General features: G+C 63.7%; 1 protein-coding gene across 2 annotated transcripts; it reads left to right on the forward strand.

Moving 5' to 3' along the window:
• Positions 1-369: 369 nt before the first annotated feature.
• Positions 370-21,880, forward strand: RSPH1 (radial spoke head component 1). Of its 2 annotated transcripts, none has more exons than XM_051831503.2 (9): positions 370-542; positions 2,695-2,808; positions 2,891-2,996; positions 9,695-9,785; positions 10,266-10,401; positions 12,685-12,756; positions 18,620-18,779; positions 19,250-19,384; positions 21,744-21,880. In XM_051831503.2, exons 1-9 carry the CDS (start codon positions 489-491, stop codon positions 21,794-21,796), a joined length of 921 nt encoding a protein of 306 aa, XP_051687463.1. In that variant the 5' UTR covers positions 370-488; the 3' UTR covers positions 21,797-21,880. The 2 variants fall into 2 exon arrangements, with proteins under 2 accessions (XP_051687463.1, XP_051687464.1); XM_051831504.2 differs by having other exon boundaries at positions 18,623-18,779.
• Positions 21,881-22,658: the final 778 nt, after the last annotated feature.

The raw sequence follows: 22,658 nt of genomic DNA on the forward strand, positions 1-22,658 counted from the left end.
CCACTTCTCGTTGCTATGATACTACGCGATGCCTGGCAGAGGCTCCGCCCCTCGCCTCCCGCCACGCCCTCTTGCCTGCCCCTCCCCCCCGCCTCTTCCTTGGCGGCGATTGGCTGAGGGGTCTTACCCGTTGCTATGAAAGCACGCGAAGGCCTCCAGCACTTCCTCCCCTGTCTCTCGCCACGCCCTCTTGCCCGCCTCCCATCTATTCCACGACGGGGATTGGCTGAGGCTCCCTTCCCGTTGTATGACAGTACGCGAAGCCTACCAGTGGCTCCTCGTCTCGTACCGCCACGCCCTCTTGCCCGCCCCCCACCTCTTCCTCGGCAGTGATTGGCTGAGGGGCTGCCCGTGGCTGCTCCAGGCGCTCTCCTCCTAGCATCCCGGACCTGCGCGAGACCCGGCTGGCCCCGTCTCCATGGCGACAGCCGACGCGGCGGCGGGAGTGGCCGGTGCCTACCTGCAGGGATCGGAGCCGGGCCGAGGCCATGTCGGACCTGGGCTCGGAAGAGCTAGAGGAAGAGAGAGAGAACGATCTTGGGGTGAGGGTCACCCCGAGCCGCAGTCCCGGAGAGCCGGGGTGTCCAGGCGGGGGCCGGGGTGTCCAGGCGGGCCCCCGCATCGGCACCCGGCGGGTGTGGCGTGGGCTCAGAGCGCACCGCAGCATCCTGCCCCCTGCGAGCCCGCCCTGCAGACCCAGCGCCCCGCCCGGCCGGCCGGAAGCCCCCACGAGCCCGGAGCTCGCACCCCCACCGGGCTTCCCCGCGATGTGCGCGGCCCGGCTGCCTCCCTGGCCTCTGCCCTGGGCCTCCCACCGAGGGGTAGCTTTCCTGGGCCCACAGATTAGGTCCAGATCACACGGGGGTCCCTTGGAAGGATTTCTCCGCTCCAGCAGGTGCCTGGCGTGGTGGTGGTGGGGGTTCTCCCGACGGGCGGGGGCCTTCTGTGCCCTGTGCTACCTTGAATCAAGTCTGCAGGTTCTGGGTTAGACGGTGCTAGAAAGGGCAAGAATGGCACAGGTGTTTGTTAATCAAGTGTTTTTCAAGTGATTTGCCTATTTATTTGAAAGGTAGAGTGACAGAGAGAGGGAGAGAGGGAGCGAACGAGCTTCCGTCCACTGGTTCACTCCAGATGCCTGGAACAGCCAGGACTGGGCCAGGCTGAAGTCAGGAGCCAGGAGCTCCATCTGGGTCTCCCACGTGGGTGGCAGATCCACCCCAGGCACTCCCAGTGCCGGCCTCCCAAGCAGTGACCTAACCTGCCCGAGTCTGACGTTTGTAATATCGGTGTCTGTGTTTGTGTTGTAATAAATCCAGACATGTCCAATTCCATTCACCTTAAAAAAAATTCCATTTTTAAAAAAAATTTTTTTATTATTTGAAAGGCAGAGTTACAGAGAGAGGGAGACACACAGATTGAGAGAGAGAGAGAGAGGTCTTTCATCTGCTGTTTCACTCCCCAGATGGCCATGATGGCTGGGGCTGGCCCAGGCTGTAGCCAGGGGCCAGGAGCTTCCTCCGGGTCTCCCACGTGGGTGCAGGGGCCCAAGCACTCGGGCCGTCTTCTGCTGCTTTCCCAGGTGCATGAGCAGGGAGCTGGACGGGGAGTGCAGCAGCCGGGACTCGAAGCTGGTGCCCACCTGGGATGCCGGCACTGCAGGCGGCTTTACCCACTACACCACAGCACCAGCCCCCACTTTATTATTTATTATACGTGCTCTATACTGAGGCCAAGTGCAAAGGAATGTTTATTTTATGAAAGACAGGAAAATTAGGGACCTGGGGAGCTTGTGTTATATTTTTTATTGATTTACTTTTAAATTTACTGAGTATTGCTGAGAGTATTTGAACCCTAAGTCTTGATTGGCAGTTTAAAAATAAGATGAATTTTAGCTGGCACTTGGACAGTGGGCTAAGCCTCCACCTAAGGCGTCCCATCTGGGCGCTGGTTTGAGTCCCGGCTGCTCCACTTCTGATCCTGCTCTCTGCTATGGCCTGGCCTGGGAAAGCAGTGGAAGATGGGCCAAGTGCTTGGGCCCCTGCACCCACGTGGGAGACCGGGAAGAAGCTCCTGGCTCCTGGCTTCAGATGGACACAGCTCCGGCCGTTGTGGCCAATTGGGGAGTGAACCAGCGGATGAAAGACCTATCCCCACCTCCTGCTCCCCGCCGTCTGAAATTCTACCTCTCAAATAAATAAATAAATAAATAAGATCTTTAAGGCAAAAATAAGGTAAACTAAACCAAGCCAGTGCACACCGGAGCACCCCTCCCCCAGGACCCCTCCCCCTGTCGTCTGAGTTTCCTTGGTGGGGGCAAAGGCCTCTTCAGGCCACAGATAAGGGAGGGCGCCTTGGGGGAGACTCAGGTATTTGCCCTTGGTCCGGTAGCACTGGGGGGAGCCAGGAAGAGGTGCGTGCAGGGCAGGTGTGTGCAGGGCGGGGCCGTCCCACCCCCAGGTTTCGCAATTCGGTCAATCTGCTTCCGGTATAAAGGGTTCTCGGAGGGTCACAAGTGCAGCTGTCCGGGGAGGGGGCGTCCCCCGCGCCCCCATGCACCCACACGCGAGTCGGTTCCCCTCCCGGGCCGACTGAGCGTGGCGCCCAGGATCGGGAGGGTTTCCCCAGCACCGTGTCCACGGAACTCGTGGCACTGGACGGGCGGGAGCCGCAGCTCTCTCCACTTCTCTCCCCCAGGAGTACGAGGGGGAGCGGAATGAGGCAGGCGAGCGGCACGGGCACGGGAAAGCGAGGCTGCCCAACGGCGACGTTTACGAAGGGAGCTATGAGTTCGGGAAAAGACACGGCCAGGTCAGAACCAGTGGCAGCGTCCCATTGCCGTCAGCACAGGTGGAATCGGGGGTGACGGGGCCCTCCGACGGCTGTGTTTCAGGGCGTCTACAAGTTTAAAAACGGAGCTCGGTACATCGGAGAGTACGTGAAGAACAAGAAGCATGGCCAGGGCACCTTCATCTACCCGGACGGCTCGCGGTACGAAGGTAGAGTGGGGTCGGCGAGCAGAGCCCGGGCCCGGTCTCCCTTCCCTGCCTCCACTCGCCTGCGAGGCACAGCGGGCTCAGGTCCTCTACGTTGGTCAGTCGTCCAGGGCTCAGGTCCCCCACGTCCATCAGTCGTCCAGGGCTCAGGTCCCCCATGTCTGAGAGTGGCCCGGGGCTCAGGTTCTCTATGTCGGTCAGTCGTCCAGGGCTCAGGTCCCCCACGTCCGTCCGTCCTCCAGGGCTCAGGTCCCCCACGTCCGTCAGTCCTCCAAGGCTCAGGTCCCCCACGTCCGTCCGTCCTCCAAGGCTCAGGTCCCCCACGTCCGTCCGTCCTCCAAGGCTCAGGTCCCTCACGTCCGTCCGTCCTCCAAGGCTCAGGTCCCCCACGTCCGTCAGTCCTCCAAGGCTCAGGTCCCCCACGTCCGTCCGTCCTCCAAGGCTCAGGTCCCCCACGTCCGTCAGTCCTCCAAGGCTCAGGTCCCCCACGTCCGTCCGTCCTCCAGGGCTCAGGTCCCCCACGTCCGTCCGTCCTCCAGGGCTCAGGTCCCCCACGTCCGTCAGTCATCCAGGGCTCAGGTCCCCCACGTCCGTCCGTCCTCCAGGGCTCAGGTCCCCCACGTCCGTCAGTCCTCCAAGGCTCAGGTCCCCCACGTCCGTCCGTCCTCCAGGACTCAGGTCCCCCACGTCCGTCAGTCCTCCAGGGCTCAGGTCCCCCACGTCCGTCAGTCGTCCAGGGCTCAGGTCCTCTACGTCGGTCAGTCGTCCAGGGGTCAGGTCCCCCATGTCGGTCAGTCCTCCAGGGCTCAGGTCCTCCACGTCCGTCAGTCGTCCAGGCCTCAGGTCCTCCACGTCCGTCAGTCGTCCAGGGGTCAGGTCCCCCATGTCTGTCAGTCATCCAGGGCTCAGGTCCCCTATGTCTGTCAGTCCTCCAGGGCTCAGGTCCTCTAGGTTGGTCCAGGAATGTGGTCACGGGGTTGCTATGGAAACCAGAGAGCCTTGCTTGCAGTTAATTCAGGAAATCCGGTCCCTGTGGCCAGCTTGGGGGTGGGCCTTGCTCCAGGAGCAGGAAATGAAAGGCAGGTGTCTGTCATCATGGCTCCGCCTCCCCGTTCTGTGTTTCTTCCAGCCCCTCTTCTGAGGGCGGGGTGTTGCCTTGGTGGCCTCTGCCTTGTGAGCCGGGCTTCGCCTATCTCAGCCGTAGTCCCCCGCCCCGAGCCAGCGTCTCCGGAGCTCCTTGTCCGAGCCTCACCGCTGCCCCTGTACCACTGCCACGTGGCGTGACTCGCACCCGCACCTGGGCTCGTGCTCCCCAGGCCCCGTTCACTTATTTGAAAGGCACAGTGACACACAGAGATCTCCCATCCACCGGTTCACTCCCCCAGTGGCTGCAGCGGCCAGGGCTGGGCCAGGCGGAAGCCAGGAGCCGGGAGCTTCATCCGGGTCTTCCACGTGGGGGCAGGGTCTCAAGGACTGGAGCCACCATCTGCTGCCTCCTAGACACACTAGTGGGGAGCTGGGTCGGAAGCGGAGCGGCTGGGACGGGAAGTGTCACGGGAGTGTGTATCTGGATTGCCAATCCCCGTCCGTCTCATTCCCGTCACGGGAAACTGGCAGGATTCACGCTCCCCTGGGGTCTGTGTGCCTGCGGAGCGGGTGCAGGAGCTGCGATTCGTAGCCGTGCTGGACAGAGTGTGGGTCCCCTGGGGACCAAGGCTGGAGATTGGGGTCTGGATTGGGAGGCAGGTTTGTGGGCACTCTGTGGAGACCCAGCTGTGCACAGAGACACGGCCGGCCATCAGAGCCCAGGGCCCCCGGGTTCTCACGGAGCAGCCCCCGCCCCAGCGCGCGAGGCTGCAGAAGGGACTGAGCACGCCCACCCTCAGGGCCTCCCAGCAGCAGCTCCTCCTGCAGGCTGGCTCCCTGTGAGTGACGTTCCGTCCCCCCGGGAAGCTCCAAGGATTTCCGGAGCTCTGTGCTAGGGACAGTGGCCTGACACTTTGCTGTCGGAGCCGCACTAATGCACACGGTCGCCTGGAAACAGTCGGGATGGCTTGCAGCCCCACAGGGGACAGGTGCAGCACCTGCCTCGGGAGCCCTCCTCCCACCGCAGCCCAGGAAAGCGCCTCATTCCTCCAAGACGGTGATGGAAACCGGACTCAGGGGCTGCGTGCGGCACTAACCTCAGGTCCGTAAGTCAGTCATCTTTCAACCACAGGCTGGCGACCGCCACCAAGGGCCCGCGTGTCCCACGAGGTGGCCCAGGAGGGAGCAGGAGCTCCAGCGGGCAGGGTGGGGGCCGCTGGGAGGTGAGGCCACCGGAGGCAGGAGGCTGGAAGCCCGGTGTTGGGGGCGGGTGGGGCCACCCGTGCAGATTTGGAAGCTTGGGGGTGGGTGGGGGCACCTGAGGGTCTCAGGCTGGGAAGGCAGAGAGGGTGTGGCTCTCTGACGCTGGTCTTGCTGCCCGCCCACCAGAACTCATCCAAGGTCCACAATGAGCCGGCGCCGCGGCTCACTAGGCTAATCCTCCACCTTGCGGCGCCGGCACACCGGGTTCTAGTCCTGGTCGGGGCGCCAGATTCTGTCCCGGTTGCCCCTCTTCCAGGCCAGCTCTCTGCTGTGGCCAGGGAAAGCAGTGGAGGATGGCCCAGGTGCTTGGGCCCTGCACCCCATGGGAGACCAGGAAAAGCACCTGGCTCCTGCCTTCGGATCAGCACAGTGCGCCGGCTGCGGCGGCCATTGGAGGGTGAACCAACGGCAAAGGAAGACCTTTCTCTCTGTTTCTCTCTCTCACTGTCCACTCTGCCTGTCCACAATGAGACTTGGGAGGGAGGGCAACGCGAGGCAGAGCCGGCTCCTCTGGGAGGAAACGCGCCGCTCTGCTGGGGCTCCCGGGGTGTGCAGACCCAGGCCTATGGCGAGTGCGGGGTGGGGGAGGGGACGCCCCGTACCGGCTCAGAGCAGTTTCCCCACCAACCTTAGTTCCTCTCTTCTGAGTTTGGCTGCCCTGGCAGAGGGGGCCATCTAGGTGAGACCACACTGACCAGCCTGGGGGGGGCGGGGGTGTTTAGCCACCAGGGGGCCGGGCCCGGGGGCCCCATCTGCCTTGGTACTGATGGCAGAGCTTTGTAAGGGACACAGTGCCCCTCCCAGGGGAAAACCCAGAGGGCAGCCAGCGTGGGGGTTACTCAAGAGAGAAATGCGGCTGCTAAGATGACATCAGAGGCGAAAGACTTTTTTTAAAAAGTGCAAATTTCAAGCCACGGTGACACAGTTTCCACATGCTGTTCACGGCGGGGCAGGGTCTGTCTTGCCGCCGGGTTTTCCGTGGTGGCTCCGTGGTCTGCGGGCGGAGCAGGGCTGGAAAAACCCTGACTCCCCGGCGGGAAATCCAGCGACTTTTTGCAACTGAATTTTTCAGTTTCTGAAATTTTTCTGTAAATCCGCGGCAGGTTTTTCCGGTCCCGCTGCCCCTGAGAGCAGAGGGGCGTGGCAATGCGGTCGTGGTCTCCTGCTGGGAGGAGCCCAGTGGCCAGGTCGCCACTGTCAGCTGAAGCCAGCTGGCCACGGTGCCCAAAGCCCCACCCTGTGGACAGGGAGCTGGCTGTGGTGGGGAAGAAGTGCTGGGGCTGCTGGCCATCCGGCAGTCACCGCAGACACATCCTCGGGGCAGGGCAGGGGGCACTCTGCCTGTCCCCCCACTCTGCTTGTCCCCCCACTCTGCCTGTCCCCCCACTCTGCCTGTCCCCCCACTCTGCTTGTCCTCACACTGTACTTGTCCCCCACTGTCCCTGTCCCCCCACTGTCCCTGTCCCCCCACTGTACTTGTCCCCCACTCTGCTTGTCCCCCCACTGTACTTGTCCCCCCACTCTGCCTGTCCCCCCACTCTGCTTGTCCCCCCACTCTGCCTGTCCCCCCACTCTGCTTGTCCCCCCACTGTACTTGTCCCCCCACTCTGCCTGTCCCCCCACTCTGCTTGTCCCCCCACTCTGCTTGTCCCCCCACTCTGCTTGTCCTCACACTGTCCCTGTCCCCCCACTGTACTTGTCCCCGCACTGTCCCAGAGGCCCAAGGCTGTTTTGCTGAATCCTCTGTCTTCTGGGGTGCTTCCCCTGCCCCCCCTGCTGTCCCCGCCCCCTGCTGTCCCTGTCCCCTGCCGTCCCTCTCCCCTGCTGTCCCCGCCCCCTGCTGTCCCTGTCCCCTGCCGTCCCTGTCCCCTGCTGTCCCTGTCCCCTGCTGTCCCTCTCCCCTGCTGTCCCCGCCCCCTGCTGTCCCTGTCCCCTGCTGTCCCTGTCCCCCTGCCGTCCCTCTCCCCTGCTGTCCCCGCCCCCTGCTGTCCCTGTCCCCTGCTGTCCCCGTCCCCTGCTGTCCCTGTCCCCTGCTGTCCCTGTCCCCCAGGCCGTCATGGAACCCCGTCCTCTTCCTCAGATGCTGCCACCCTCCCCCACCCCGGATGCTCCCTGAGCTTGGACCCGGCCCTGGGAATCAGTGGGGCGCTCTCTGCCGCGGCCCCTCCCCTGCTGAGGGTGCCCAGTCCACCGCGCCCTCCCCAGCCCAGTGACGGCTCCCCGGCTCCCCGAGCTGTTGGCCCAGCCGCCTCCCAGAGAGCCCAGGAGATGGTGGCGTGGCTCGGGGGACGGGACCTGCTTTTGTAGATAAACTGGGCGCTCGTTCATGCCGCACGTTGCTTCGATCGTTGGCCTTTTCCCGGCAGAGCGAGCGCTGTGCATCTGCCTGGGGAAGTGGATCTCCCCCGGAAGCCTGGAGCGTCAGGAAGGAGCGGCTGTGGGGGTGAATTTTCGTTAGCCATGAGAAGTCAAAGTAAATAACTTCACAACCCCCCGGACACTACAGAACCCAGAAGGGTGCCGCGTCTGCCGCGTCTGCAAGAAGGCAGCTCGACTTTCCGCCTCTGTGGACGCTGCTGGCTCCTTGAAGGCCTGCACGCGAGCACGGCTTGAGGCCCTTTCTTAGACCAGGACGCTGACTTGTTTTCACCCTTGGATCAACGAATCGAGCAAATTAGGTTTTGTTTCAATTCTCGGTCTAGAAGAGTGTCGTTCACGTCAGCGACTAGTCACGCCTGGCGTCGTGTGAGTGTTCAAGAAAGCTGTCTGTCAGGGAAGCCCTGTCCGTCTCCCTCCCAGGTGGCTGTAAGCTGGGAGGAGCCCCGGCTCTCCTGGCTCGGGGACTCGTGGTGAACGCCTTTAGCTGGTGACACCGGTTTGCCGTGGAGTCGCCCTGGCTTTACGACACTTGTGAATCTCAGTGTTTCCTTGCACACCTGCCTGAAAGGAGCAGGTGGCCGGTGTGGCCGGGTGGACAGGGCTGCCCAGGCGAGGGACAAGGCCACGCAGGGGGCGGGGCCAGGTGGACAGGGCCGCCCAGGCGAGGGACAAGGCCGTGCAGGGCGCGGGCCCGGGTGGACAGGGCCGCCCAGGCGAGGGACAAGGCCGTGCAGGGGCCGGGGCCGGGTGGACAGGGCCGCCCAGGCAAGGGACAAGGCCACGCAGGGTGGGGCCGGGTGGACAGGGCCGCCCAGGCGAGGGACAAGGCCACGCAGGGGGTGGGGCCGGGTGGACAGGGCCGCCCAGGCGAGGGACAAGGCCGTGCAGGGCGCGGGGCCGGGTGGACAGGGCCGCCCAGGCGAGGGACAAGGCCGTGCAGGGGGTGGGGCTGGGTGGACAGGGCCGCCCAGGCGAGGGACAAGGCCGTGCAGGGGGCGGGGCCGGGTGGACAGGGCCACCCAGGCGAGGGACAAGGCCACGCAGGGGGTGGGGCCGGGTGGACAGGGCCGCCCAGGCGAGGGACAAGGCCGTGCAGGGGGCGGGGCCGGGTGGACAGGGCCGCCCAGGCGAGGGACAAGGCCGTGCAGGGGGCGGGGCCGGGTGGACAGGGCCGCCCAGGCGAGGGACAAGGCCACGCAGGGGGTGGGGCCGGGTGGTGTGGCTGGGCCAGCAGGTGAGGGGAGCCAGGCAGCTGGGTGGGAGCCAGAGTGTGGTGCTGGCAGACGGTGGGACTGGCCAGGTTTTCTGTTGCTCTAACAAGGCCCTGGAGGAGCAACTTGGGAGGGAATGAGGGGCCCTCGTGTTCGGAGTTCGGAGGGTCACAGTCCAGGCTCGGCCTGGAGCCTCCTGGAGTTGGCGATGACAGGGTGCGGGGGAGGGAGTGCCCCCCGCGAGCTGGCGGGCAGAGGGGACGCGCCCTGCCTGGCGGAGACAACCAGCCCCTGGCAGGGACTCCCCCACCCCTCACGGCCTAAAGGCCTCCCCCTGCCCACCCCGGGACATCTGAGCTGTCACCAGGCCAGGCCCCTGCCGCGCAACCCCGGTCACCGCTGACCCTGCACACAGACTTTGGGGACCTTGGGAATCCCCCCAACTCTTAAGGAGCCACGCAGTTGCTGCTGGGCCACTGAGCAGCCGCGGGGTGAATGCAGTGTTGGGGTCATCGGTGAGAGGCCTGTGTCGCCCTGGCTGAGGTCAGCCGTGGGCCCTGGTCTGCACAGGTGGCTTCTCCATCCTCGCCGAGCCCTCCCCTGTCAGCCTGCCAAATGGCTCGGCCAGGCCAGGTCCCCTGGCGCAAGACGATGGAGCATGGGGGGAAGCGGGAGGAGCCGCGGGCAGAGCTCTGTGGGGCGCGGTGCCAGGCCCTCCCAGCCACTGCCCCTCACCCGGGCCTGCCCTGTGTCACCCTCCAGGGGAGTGGGCCGACGACCAGAGGCACGGCCACGGCGTGTACTATTACGTCAACAACGACACCTACACCGGAGAGTGGTTCGCTCACCAAAGGTGCGCTGGGGGTCTTCCGTCTTGCGGGGATGTCTCTGGGCCGTTTCACTCCCTAAGAAATGTCTCTCGTCACAACAAAGCCCCTCAGCAGCTCTGCCGGCTCCAGGCTTTCCATGGGGGCCAGGGCAGCTCGCGGTGGGAAGCCTGGCTGGCCAGGTGCAGCTTCAGCAGCGGCCGTCTCCCCCGGAACACGTGGAGCCTTCAGCCGCGAGCCCCCGGGGGTGGGGAGCACCGAGGGGCTGTCTGGGGGATGGGAGCACGGCTCTCGGGGTCTCTGCCTCCTCCCGGGGAAGGCAGGAGGCGGCTGCCCCTGGTGATGCTGACCTCTGCGTCCCCTTACTGTCCCTGAGCCCCCTTAGTCATGCACCTGCCCCCTGCTGGGCCACCCTGGGCCACCCTCACGTCCACAGTGCGGGTGACAACCTGGGGGGCTTCCCCCGAGGCTGGGACAGACTGCCCTGTGCCCCTTGTTGTGACCAGGCACGGGCAAGGCACCTATTTCTACGCGGAGACGGGCAGTAAGTACGTCGGTACCTGGGTGAATGGACAGCAGGAGGGCGCGGCCGAGCTCATCCACCTGAACCACAGGTACCAGGGCAAGTTCCTGAACAAAAACGTAAGTCGCTGGGAAACCAGCTTGCGGCGTGGTGGGCGGGGCCTCCTCCCGGGGGGTGTGGATGGAGAGCGCTGAACTCCCGCTGCCTACAGCTGGGGGCACGCGGCCTCTCACACCCACAGTGGGGTGGGGGAGGGCTGGGGCAGACGCGCAGCCCCTCCTCTGCCTCAGCGCAAAGCCCTGGGGTCTTTGGCATTGTCCTGTGGGATGGGGGTGTTCTTTCTACGTGCACCAGCAGAGAACCGTTTCCTGCTGGGGAGAGGAAGACCCCCAGCTCCCCCCGCCCCGCAGGGACGTCAGGGCTGCCCTGAGCACCCTGCCTGGGCCGGGGGCTTCCGATGCCCGGTGCCCACTGCTGCCCGCTTGTGTCTGGAGGACCCCTTTGTGGGCAGGACCCTCTGGGATGCAGAGAAGCCCTGTGTGACTCGGGGGCTCCCACGCCGGGTGGGGCGTCCCGGGAGGAGGAGTGTGTGGAGCCGCAACAGCGTCAGAAGTTGGTGTCGGCAATGGTGACCAAGCCGCCCGCTGCCTCCCCGGCTCCAGGGGGTCTCCTTGCACACACCCCGTGGGCGTCACGTGCACACGTGTCCTGTGCAGACGGCTGACCGGGGCATGGCTTGGGGGTTTTGATTTCTTGAGTGGATTGCACCGTGTCGGGACACGAAAGTCTACACAGAGCTACACCTCCTGTCACCCTGTGTGTTTGTGAGGGTTAAATGTGTAGGAGGCCTTTGGTTTGGACCGAGCTCCTGCACCAGGTCCAGCTGGGGCCACACGCGCTAAAGATCCCATCACCGACCTGGAAGTGAGCTGTGTTGGGCCTTCCAGGGGGCCCGGGAGAGAGGCACGAGGCCAGCGGTCACCTCCACGTTATCCCTCACAGGGGGAGGGCCTCCGAAGTGACCCGTCCACTCCGTGTCCTCGGGTTCTGTTGTCCTCAGCCCCCTCCGTGCCCCTCCCACCCCGTGCACCTGAACGCTCCCGCGTTACAGACGCGTCGCCCGGTTCTGGGGTGAGCTGACGGCCACTGAAGACCGGTGCATTGAATAGTTGTGGTTTGGCCGTCCGACAGGAGCGTTTGTGAGGTTAAGGGATGGAGGTGCTGGCACACGGTGCTGGCGTCTTGAGCCACACTGGCGCTGCCCTGGCAGATGGCTCAGCCTCTCGCCCGCTGGTCTGCGCCTCTTGGCCGCGAAGTGGCCTCAGCGCCAGCGATGACCAGCCAATAACTTTTGTTATTTGTCCTTCAAATCTGCTGGGAGTGACTGTCCCGCCCCCCTCCCAGGGTGCCTCTCCCTGACCGTTGGTGAGGTCAGTCTTTTCCCCACATTTTTACTGCTGGCTTCTAGCTCCTGGGGGAGTGTTTGGCTGACAAACACAAGTTGCACTAACTGGAGCCGTGGGATGGCAGCTAGCGGCGTATAGATGAGAAGTGTGCAGACAGGCGCCGGTGGCCGGGACAGCGCCACACTCCATACAGGAGTCATTGCAAGCCCTGAGGGATGCGGGGCAGGGAGTCGGGGAAGAACCAGAGTCTGTGCTCCCGCTACAGACCGCGGAACTTTCCAGAAGATGCAGATGTTTGAATATGGCCAGGAAGAGTCCATGTGGTCCATGTGGACGTTTGTTAGCTTAGGAGTGAGGAATTCTAGAGCGATAAGGGAAAGCAGTGGTATAGCTGCGTAAGAATTTCCCTTCATGGGTTCACCTGTGTGAGGGCTCTAGGGGGTGAATAGCACGGAGCTCTGCACGGACGGCTGTGTGCACGGACGGCTGTGTGCACGGATGGCTGTGTGCACGGACGGCTGTGGTGCATGGATGGCTGTGGTGCATGGACAGCTGTGTGCACGGACGGCTGTGGTGCATGGACGGCTGTGTGCACGGATGGCTATGTGCACGGACGGTTGTGTGCACGGACGGCTGTGGTGCATGGACGACTGTGTGCATGGACTGCTGTGGTGCAGGGACGGCTGTGTGCACGGACAGCTGTGGTGCAGGAACGGCTGTGGTGCACGGACGGCTGTGTGCACGGATGGCTATGTGCACGGATGGTTGTGTGCACGGACGGCTGTGGTGCATGGACAACTGTGTGCATGGACTGCTGTGGTGCAGGGACGGCTGTGTGCACGGACAGCTGTAGTGCAGGAACGGCTGTGGTGCATGGACGGCTGTGGCGCACGGATGGCTGTGGTGCACTGATGGCTGTGCGCGGCCCGGGGAGGCGAGCTGGGGCGGGTGGGGCGGGTGGCACCGCGGCAGCCTCTGCCTTCTCTTCGCCTGCAGCCCGTGGGGCCTGGGAAGTTCGTGTTTGACATCGGGTGTGAGCAGCATGGAGAGTACCGCCTGACAGACGTGGTAAGTGTGGGACACACGTGGGAAGTGCGGGGCACACATGGTAAGTGTGGGACACACGTGGGAAGTGTGGGACGCACGTGGGAAGTGCGGAACACGCGTGGTAAGTGCAGGACACATGTGGGAAGTGCGGGATGCACGTGGGAAGTGCGGGACACCGAGCTCTTCCTCTCCGATCCTCGGCCAAGGAGCTGCCAACCATGCTGACCTCGCGAGCCCAGCCCACCCCCGGGAAATCTCGCGTCTGTGCACAGTCAAGTTGCCAGAAGCAAATGGCGTCACTTCACATTATTATTATTATCGAAGTTTATTTATAGATTTGAAAGGCAGAATTGCAGAGAGACGAGGTGCAGGCAGAGAGAGAGAGAGAGAGAGAGAGAGAGAGAGAGAGAGACAGCACGCAAGCGTGCAAGCTTCCATCTGCTGGTTCGCTCCCCAAATGGCTGCAACGGCCAGGGATGGGCCAGGCCAGAGCCAGGAGCCTGGAGCTCCATCCGGGTCTCCCACACGGGCACAGGGGCCCAAGCACTTGGGCATCTTCTGCTGCTTTCCCAGCTCATTAGCAGGGAGCTGGATCGGAAGCGGAGCAGCCGGGACTCGTACCGGAGCCCATGTGGGATGCTGGCACTGCGGCACTGGCTTAAGTCATTTTGCCACAGTGCTGGTCCCCATTTTTTTCACTTTACCATGGCCATCTAGACCTGGCTTTTGTGGCCAGGAAGCAGCCCGTCCTGAGCCAGGGAGTTCTGGACAGGGTTAGGTCCCGGAACCCGTGGCCGTGTCACCAGCGTGTCTGGCGACAGTCAGGGTGCCGGGTGAGTGACTTGCACCTGTGAAAACGCGAGGACGAGACCTGCACTGACCTTCCCTGGCTCATAGCATTGGGCGACTGATGCAGGCATTCAAGACGTCCAGGTGCAGGCGTGTTCTCGGGGAGGTGGGGAGGGGGTTCTGTGCGTGTCTTCTGGGTCCTGTCGCTGCTAACGTCGGGCTGATGTCTGCCTTTAGTTAGATTTCCTTGCTTCTAGTTTTTTTAAGATTTATTTATTTATTTGAAAGAGTTACAGAGAGAGAGAGACAGAGAGAGAGAGAGAGAGAGAGAGGTCTTCCATCCGATGGTTCACTCCCCAACTGGCCACAATGGCCAGAGCGGCGCTGATCCAAAGCCAGGAGCCAGGAGCTTCTTCCAGGTCTCCCATGTGGGTGCAGGGGCCCAAGGACCTGGGCCATCCTCCACTGCTTTCCCAGGCCACAGCAGAGAGCTGGATCAGAAGAGGAGCAGCTGGGACTTGAACCAGCGGATGCCGGCATTGCAGGTGGCAGCTTCACCAGCTATGCCACAGCACCAGCCCTTGCTCCGAGCTTCGAGCCTTGGGCTTCTTTGTTTACTTGCGATCCCTGGAAGGAGCTTTGCATTTTAAGAGGGAGCCGCGCAGGCAGAGCAGGGTCTGAAAGTGACTGGAGCGCTTGATTTCGTTGCCTGCAACGAGACACCCCCAACCCCCCCACCCCAGCCTGAGCACGGCTTCTTCCTGAAGCCCGGATGCCACAGCCTGGGTTTCAGGCGGCTTCCCGTAAGCCACCTGCCCCTAACAGAGCACGGAGGAGCGTGACGTAGCCTCGACCACGCGGCCCACGCTCGCCGCGTTCATGTCTGCCCATGAGGCCACCCGCCGTGAGCTGGCCTCGCTGTGCGATGTGCGACTGTGGCGGTGACGGGTCTGGGGCTCTCCCTGGACTCCTCCTCGTGTGGGGAGGCCCCTCCCTGTGCCCTGGGCAGACCCCATTGTCCCTGCCACCCCTGGGGGGTGCATCTGGCCTGCCATCCTGCGGAGCAGTTCTTGTGCCTGGTGGGGAGACAGACAGCAGGGCTCACCTGTGCTGTGTGTGCTGAGCCTCTGCTGGGGAAACTGGAGAAGGCGGCGTTTCAGGGTGGGGGGAGTGGAAAGGGCAGGAGTACATGGGAGGGGGCGGTGCTGATGGGGAGCCGGTGCTGTGCTGTCACAGACACCCGGGCAGGGAAAGCCCCTGCATTCAAACAGGCCCCGGAGACCATGGGAGATCAGGCAGTTGATCACGCCTGCGGGCTCAGCGGGGCCCATTTCCCGAGAGCCGAGCCACACTCAAGTGTCTCCCACTGTTTCTTGGTTCATCAGCATCGCACCCTGGCCGTCACGGCCCTGCTGGGCTCAAATCGCAGCCCGCGTGACTCAGGACCACACTCCAGTGTTTGTCAGAGATGGGGCAGATTCGCAGGGCCGACTGCTGGCTGGAGTCCGGAAGCAGAGCCTGGGGCACCGTCCCTCCCTGGCCGAGGTGACCGGCACAGCTGCCTCTGGGCTAACGGGGAGCAGCGCTGTCCCCGGCTACTGCTGGGGGAGGGGCTTTCGTCCTCTGTCGCCGGTCACGGCTGCACTGCCGCGGTGCAGGAAACCACCCACGACGCCAGGCCGCTCCTGTCCCCTGGGCATGCGTGGGCTGTGCTGCCCGAGAGACGCCCCCCCCCGTAAGGGGATGCACGCCCTCCAGAGCAGGGGCTGGCGGACCACGGTCACCGCCAAACCTGGCTCTCCACCTGCTTGAATTAACTTGATGCACACAACCATACATGTACACTGACACACACACATAGAGACAGACACACACGCAGACTTGCACATGCACAGACATGCACACCTACACAGAGCCCACTTGCACTCACACGCACATAAATGCACACTCACACAGACATACATGCACACATACGTGTGCGCAGGGCTCACACATGGACCTGCACACTTACACTCACACACACACAGAAATGCACACTCAGACAGACATACATGCACACATACGTGTGCGCAGGGCTCACCCATGGACACGCACACTCACACCCACACCCATGCAGAGTCAGTGTGGAGTCACGTGTGTCAAGCGCTAACAGAAGCGAGGAAACGCAGCTGGGAGTTGTGAGCTCACGCGTGTTGGCCTGATGACAAGAACTGTGCAAAGCCCACCCAGCCTCAGCCAGGAAACTTCTGCGCCCAGCAGTCCCTGGGCTGACGCCGCCCTCGTCACTGGCCCTCGTGGCCGGGACGCTGTCTGGAGGCACCGTGTGCGACCTCGGAGGGCCCTCGCCTCCCCCCCCCGGCCACGCCCCCAGGCTCCTTTGGCCATGCCCAGTGTGTGCTCCGGAGTCTGTCCCATGTCTGGGAGTCTCCTTCGTTTGTTAGTGAGGTCGCGCGGGCACGCGTCACGAAGCCAGCCACTTGTAAGTACTGAATGACTTAGTGTGGCTCAGCCGTCAGCGCCGCGCAGCTCTGAGCCTGGCTCGCTCCCGGGACAGAAACCCCGCAGCAGCCCCGGCTGCCCTCTCCCGGCGCCGTCGCCTTACCTGGCTTGCCCGCCCCAGATTCTGCCTACGGCTGGCATGGCGCCGCCTCCGCGCTCCCGTGTCCGGCTTGCTGCACTAAGCGTGTGTCCCGAGTTCATCCGTGTGCGGCCGTGCCGGCAGCACCTTCTTCACGTGGCTGAGTGATGCTCCGTTGTGTGGCTGGACCACGCTTTGCTCATCCGTCCTCCTCCTGGTGGACACTGGGGTGGCTTCCACCTTTAAGCTACCACAGTGAACACGTGTGTGTGTGTGTGTGCGTGTGTGCATGCGCACATGTGTGTGTCTTGCTTTTTTATTCTTTTTCAAAGCTTATCTATTTGAAATGCAGAGAGAGAGAGAGAGACTTTCCCATCAGCTGGTTCACTCCCCAAATGCCCGCAGCAGCTGAGGCTGAGCCGGCTGCAGCCACGAGCCAGGAGCTCCATCCAGGGTCCATCGGGGGCCCTGGACCAGGGCCGCCACCTGTTGCCTGCCGGGTGCATTAGCAGGAAGCTGGATTGGAGGTGTGGAGTAGGCGGGACACCGACAAGGCGTCAGACGTGGCCTGGGGGTGTTCCAGGTGGCAGCTTAACCTGGGCTACAGAGAGTGGCCGTCCGCTTTGAAGTCTCTGGGGCGCGTGCCTGGGTGTGGACGGCTGGGTCACGTGACCGGCCATTCTGCGCGGTCACCTTCTCTGCAGTGGCTGCACGGTTCTACGCCCCGCCCTCCCTCAACTCCACCTCGGGCTGTGCGGGAGCGTCCACTCTGGTTTCTGTAAATAAAGCTTTATTGGCACGCAGCCCTGCCGAGCGACGCCCTCTGGCGGCCAAGTGTAGGGCAGTGGACGGGAGCCTGTGCTGAGGCTGGCCCCAGGGCACTGCTGTCCCACGCGTGTGCTGCGGCCGTCAGTGAAGTGTGAACTCGCTCCAGTGGGTTGTGAGCAGCACTGCAAAAACCAAACAAAAAACAGGAATTCGGCGGCAGCAGCCCTGCAGTGGGCCTGGTCCCGGAGACGAACGGTGAGCTCGCTCCAGGTTTGTGGGTGTCTCGCGCCGGACGTGGGCTGGGAACTGCCTTCCCTCCACGGCGGTGGGCTTGGGGCGACCGCACCGTCCCCTGCTTGGGCCGCCTGCGCCCCTGAGCCCGAGCTGGCCCTCTGCGGCGGTTAAGTACTAAGCCATCTTACTGGTAACCACTCGACAGACAGAAGCCAGTCCATTGCAGCTCCCTGGCCTGGTCCCTTCTCGGCAATGTCGGCTGCTTTCACCTCTCCGTGATATATGACATGTGAGGGCCGCTCCGTGGGCGGCTCCGGCAGGCAGAGTCAAGGTGTGGGCCAGCTGCTTGGCCCCAGGCCGCTCTCCCAGGCGGCTGATGGCCGTCTCCCCTGTGCCACTGTGTCTCTGGGTCCAGATCCCTGCTCTGTGGGTGAACCACAGCCGTTTTGGACTGGGCCCCTCTTCTTAACTTCATTTGAACTTGGCTGTGAGCCCTGGCCTGAGCTTAGGGGTCCAGCATGCGTTCGTTTCTGTGGGGTGGGTGACACGGTTCAGCTCCCAGCCCCGAGGCAGCTGTGCCAGGACGCTGAGGCGGGCACACAGGGGCCCTGGGGCCCATTGCTGACCTGGGACACGACCCCACAGCCCCTCAAGGTCTCTCCCGTGGAAGGAATGACCCTTGACCTCAGCTGGACCCGGCAGTGGGTGTAACTGGGCGGACAGGCTGTGGGAGCTGGGGCCGCAGCTTCCCCGGGGGAGGGCGCCTGTCGGGTTCTGGCAGATCTGCTGGTTCGTGGTGGGGGCAGAGGCTGCTCCGCCAGCGCCCCCCGCACTCTGATAAACTCACAAATGCTGGAGCCCCACCCCGGACTGCCAAGCCAGAGCCCCTGCAGTCTGGCGGGGCCCTCTGGGGGTTCCGGTGGAGGCTGGGGGGGCGACACCTGCCGTGTTCTGTCCTGGGTGCTGTCACTGCGTCACAGAGAAGCTTCCACAGGTGCAGGGAATTGTGGGAGTCGCCAAACCAAGAGGCAGGAAGATGTGCTGGCCGTGGTGGACGCGCGTGGACGCGCGTGGACGTCGTCATCGTGGTCCACGCTCAGGGCCAGGCGCTGCTCTGCCCGACCTGGCGTCCATCGCCCTGCACCCCGGAGCCTCACGGATCGAACCCTTTAGAGCTTTCTAGAACTTTCTTACCCCGAGGTTGTCATGCTGTTTGTTTAACTAAACGTGGAGCCGGGAGACAAAGGCCGCTTAGCCTGGGCCCCTCCTTGACGGCTGCCGACAGTGCAGAGCCCACGAGCCTCGCTGCCGGCTCCTGCTCTCACCCCGGCCCCCGGGGAGCTGTTTGCAACCGTCAGGGATTCTGGGAGGAGCCGGCTGACGTCCGAACCCTGAGCGGTGCCGGGCAAAGGCTCAGACGCACTGCGGGACCCGTGCTGTTCGTCCCTTCACTTCTGATACTGCAGAGCAAGGCTGCACAGACGACGTTAAGTTCTCGCTTCTGCTTTGGCCCAGGAGAGAGGAGAAGAGGAGGAGGAGGAGGAGGCTTTGGTAGCGGTCGTCCCGAAATGGAAAGCCACCAAGATCACGGAACTGGCCCTGTGGACGCCGACGCTCCCCAAGGAGCAGGCCCCGTCGGAGGGACCTGGCCAGGAGGAGACCCCGCGGACCGAGGGTGCGGAGCCGCTGCGGGTGGTCGACTCCCTCTTCTCCGGCTGGTGGAGGGTGGAGGTGGGGCCGGGGAGCCTTTGGGACCAGACACCCCCAGCGAGGGAGAGGAGGTGGACGGAGCACACAGGGAGACGTGAGCGGGAGGCGGGCCCTTCCGCCCCTCGCCCGGGGCAGAGCCTGGCTGTGGGCGTGACCCCGGCTGTGACGAGAAGGACCGGGCAGCCCTTCTCCACGGCGGCCACACGGCGCGGGGGGTGGTCCCGTGCTCTGCCACGCCGGAAAGCCGGCTCGGGTGCCTGTGGCCAGCTCGTGCTCGGGTCTCGGCCCCTGGTGGTGACGCCTGTGTGATACGTGTGTGCCCAGGAGGCGGGGGCAGGCGCTGGCCAGGCCAGGGGAGGCCGCCGCCCCCCGCACCCCCACACGGTCCCCTGCGTTCCCCCGCCCTCAGCCCTCGCGTCCTCTGTCGCCCCCCAGGCATCGGCGAGGACACGGAGGAGAGCCAGGGCCTCCTGGAGGGGTTCGAGGGCGAGATGGAGATGCGGCCGGGGGACGAGGACGCCGACGTGTTCAGGGACGACAACCGGGAGTTCGGCTACGACGTGGACCAGGGTGAGGACACGCCCCCCGCAGCGCCGGGAGCCCCTGTGGGGAGGTCACCCCGGCTCAGGGCCTCCGGCAAGCCTTGCCGGGTGCCGCCCCCGGCCGCGGTGGCGCTCACGTCCGCTCCCGCGGGGGGCCGCCCGCTGGAGAAGTGGACGCGTGGTTTTGTCCCGTGACCTTTACCCTGCAGAGTCACAGGTGTACAGCCCAGGCCCCCCCCGCGTTGGGGGTAGCGCTGAGTCCAGGCACCTCGGTCAGAGCTGAGGGCAAATCCGCACCCATGGGCTGGCCTAGACAGAAGCTTCCAGACTTGTGCACGGCCAGAGAGCCTGGAGGATCTTCTCCCAGTGTCTCCCGTCCGATGGAGGCTGCTCCTTGTTGTAGGGGGAAGGTCACCTGGGAAGGGCTTGGGGCTGGGGGTCACCTGCTGCCCTCCCCCCCAGACTCAGCCCCCCGATCCAGGGCCCCACCTGACTGAGTGGAAACCTGGCTTGGGAGTCGGTAGCCAGGACGGTGCATCCTGCTTCTGTCCCATTCGTGTAAGGTGGGCGACAAGGGTGCCTGCAGGCCCAGGCCCACAGGGGAGCCCAGGAGCCGGCGCAGCGTCCAGGGCCTCGCTCAGCTGCTCTGCAGACCCGTGGGCGGCCCGGGAGATGCTGGGTTTGACCTCAGGGTGTGCAGGGGCGAGGCACGGCCCACCCCGGAATCTGTGAAGTCACCACGGCCCGTGGCCCTGCCGGGAAGGAGTCTCAAGATGGGGGGGGGGGGGGCGCTGAGGGGACCGGGATGGGTGAGACCAGGAAGGAGACCCTGCACCCCAGGGTGTGTGGGGGTGAGGATGACAGCCCCGCCCTGGCCCTTTCTTGCTGCGATTTGATCCTGGGCGCCGTGGGGAAAGGCCCTGGGGGAGCTCTGGGGGGCGCCATTCAGGCCTGGCTTCCCCAGTTTCTCTGGGGCCGGGGGAGGATGGGCCGGGATATGTGCATAGAGAAGGGAGGGGACCCAAGTGAGGGCGAGAGTCCCTGGTCCTGAGCTGATGCCATCTGGGGCCAGCCAGCCCCTGCCACTGCAGCTTCCCGACACCGCCCCGGTCAGAGAGTGTCGCCGTCACCCAGCCATGGCCCACAGGGACACCAGCAGTGTGGGAGACTTGAGGGCCAGGGAGGGGGGTGCTCCTCATATCGTCCCCGCTGGGGACACAAACACCCCACAGGGCACAGGGCAGCCCCACAGCAGGGGTTCCCCAGCCCCAGGGTCCCCAGGGCCTCCCACGAAACCTGAGCAAGGAAGAAGTGGGCTTGGAGGCAAAGCGTCCCATGCAAACATAGAAACAGAAAATGTGCTCATCACAGCCCCCACATTACACCCGAGAGCCCCCTGCGGCTTCTCTTAAAATATATATTTGTTTGTTTGAAAGAGAGGGGTGCAAAGAGAGAGGGAGAAAGACAGAGAAAGAGGGACAAGGAGAGAACCCCACTGGCTCATGCCCCTGTGTGCACAGCAGCCAGGGCTGGGCCAGGCTGAAGCCAGGAGCCCGACTCCCTCGGGGTCTCCCATGGCAGGGGCAGGGACCCTTGGGAAGCTGGACTGGGGTGGGGGCGGGACTTGATCCCACGCACTCTGATGTGGGACTTGAGTGTCCCCAGCGGTGGCGTCGCCCACTGAGCCACAACACCTGCCCCACGCCCGGGGTTTCTCCTCCAACACAGCCGGCAGTGGGCGCTGCAGACTTCACCTGCACGGTACAGTGCGAGGGCCAAGACAACGCGCTGCCCACGAAGCTGCCTGCTTTGGGTGCTGTGTGCAGGCACGAGAGAGTTCCTGACGCGGCGTGAAGGCCCGTGCCCTAGCATCGCCTCTGAATGTGCCTTTTTTTCCTTGTTAATTTTTATTGATTTATTTGAAAGTCAGAGTTACAAAGAGAGAGAGAGAGAGAGAGAGGGAGGGAGAGAGAGAGAGGGGTCTTCCATCTGCTGGTTCACTCCCCAAATGGCCGGGAGCTTCTTCCAGGTCTCCCATGTGGGTGCAGGGGCCCAAGCACTTGGGCATCTTCCACTGCTTTCCCAGGCGCATTAGCAGGGAGCTGGTTTGGAAGTGGAGCAGCCGGGACTCGGACTGGTGCCTACATGGGATGTCGGCGCCGCAGGCCGCAGCCTTACCCACTGCGCCACAGCCCTTTTGCCTGCTGACTGTAGCACCCAAAGGCACCCTGGAGAAGTCTGAATGAATGAGAGAAAATGTAGCACTCCGTTGCTGCCGATAAACGATTAATCATTACAGCGTCCTTGTTGCAAAGGAGCTGTTAGTGAACCAAGACTTTCAGAACCAGGTGACCGCGGGGCAGCTCACGCTTGGCTTTTCTCCACAGCCAACGCCAGCTTCGAAGAAGAGGAGGGCAGACAGTCGGACCTGCAGGAGTGAGGGGCGCGGGCGGGGCCTGCTGGCTCGCATCGCCTGTCCCTTGTGAGGCTGGTTTGCAGTCGCAAATAAACTCCCTTATCCTTGGTTTCGCTTCTCGTTCTGTGGACTAAAGGTCGCCGGCTTGTTTTGCCACTGTTTCTTTTATTTATTTTTAAATTCTGTTTATTTACTTGAGAGGTAGAGTTACAGACAGAGACAGAGAGAGGAAGAAATAGGTCTTCCATCCACTGGTTCACTCCCCCAAAGGCGGCAATGGCCGGAGCTGTGCTGATCCGAAGTCAGGAGCCAGGAGCTTCTTCCAGGTCTCCCACGCGGGTGCAGGGGCCCGAGGACTAGGGCATCTTCTACTGCTTTCCCAGGCCACAGCAGAGAGCTGGATCGGAAGTGGAGCAGCCGGGACTGGAACTGGTGCCCATATGGGATGCCGGCCCTGCAGGTGGCGGCTTTACCCGCTACGCCACAGTCCCGCCCCACTGCTGTTTCTCAGTGGAGTTTCTTCCAGGGTAAAGACAGCCACATCTGTGCCGGCACGGGCGCCGGTGTGGACGCGGACTTCTCTCCCCTCCTTCCTTGGAGAGAGCTAGGAAAGCCCCAGAAACTAAGGTTTACTGTGTGCAACTCTGGGAAAACACGGCCTCATAAGAAGCCAGCAGCCACGGGGGCCGTGTGCCCTGCAAGCACACCCCAGCCTCTCTTGTTCCCTGAGGCGCTGGCTGAGGGTGTAAAACTCTTGTCCCCATTCGCAGACGCCGCGCGGCCCACGGGCTCCTGCAGGATTCCGCACTGCTGGCCGGCGCCCCTACGTTCTCCCCCAAGGCTGCATGGGCTGCCTCGTTAGACCCCCAGCTGTCCCCCATGTCCG

This window comes from Oryctolagus cuniculus, chromosome 4 (assembly GCF_964237555.1).
Source record: "Oryctolagus cuniculus chromosome 4, mOryCun1.1, whole genome shotgun sequence".
Taxonomy (NCBI): domain Eukaryota; kingdom Metazoa; phylum Chordata; class Mammalia; order Lagomorpha; family Leporidae; genus Oryctolagus; species Oryctolagus cuniculus.

Coding starts and splice junctions, on each gene's coding strand:
- RSPH1 (XM_051831503.2), top strand. CDS start 489: ATGTCGGACCTGGGCTCGGAAGAGCTAGAGGAAGAGAGAGAGAACGAT. Junction 2,809..2,890: donor TCGGGAAAAGACACGGCCAG/GTCAGAACCAGT, acceptor GCTGTGTTTCAG/GGCGTCTACAAGTTTAAAAA. Junction 2,997..9,694: donor GGACGGCTCGCGGTACGAAG/GTAGAGTGGGGT, acceptor GTCACCCTCCAG/GGGAGTGGGCCGACGACCAG.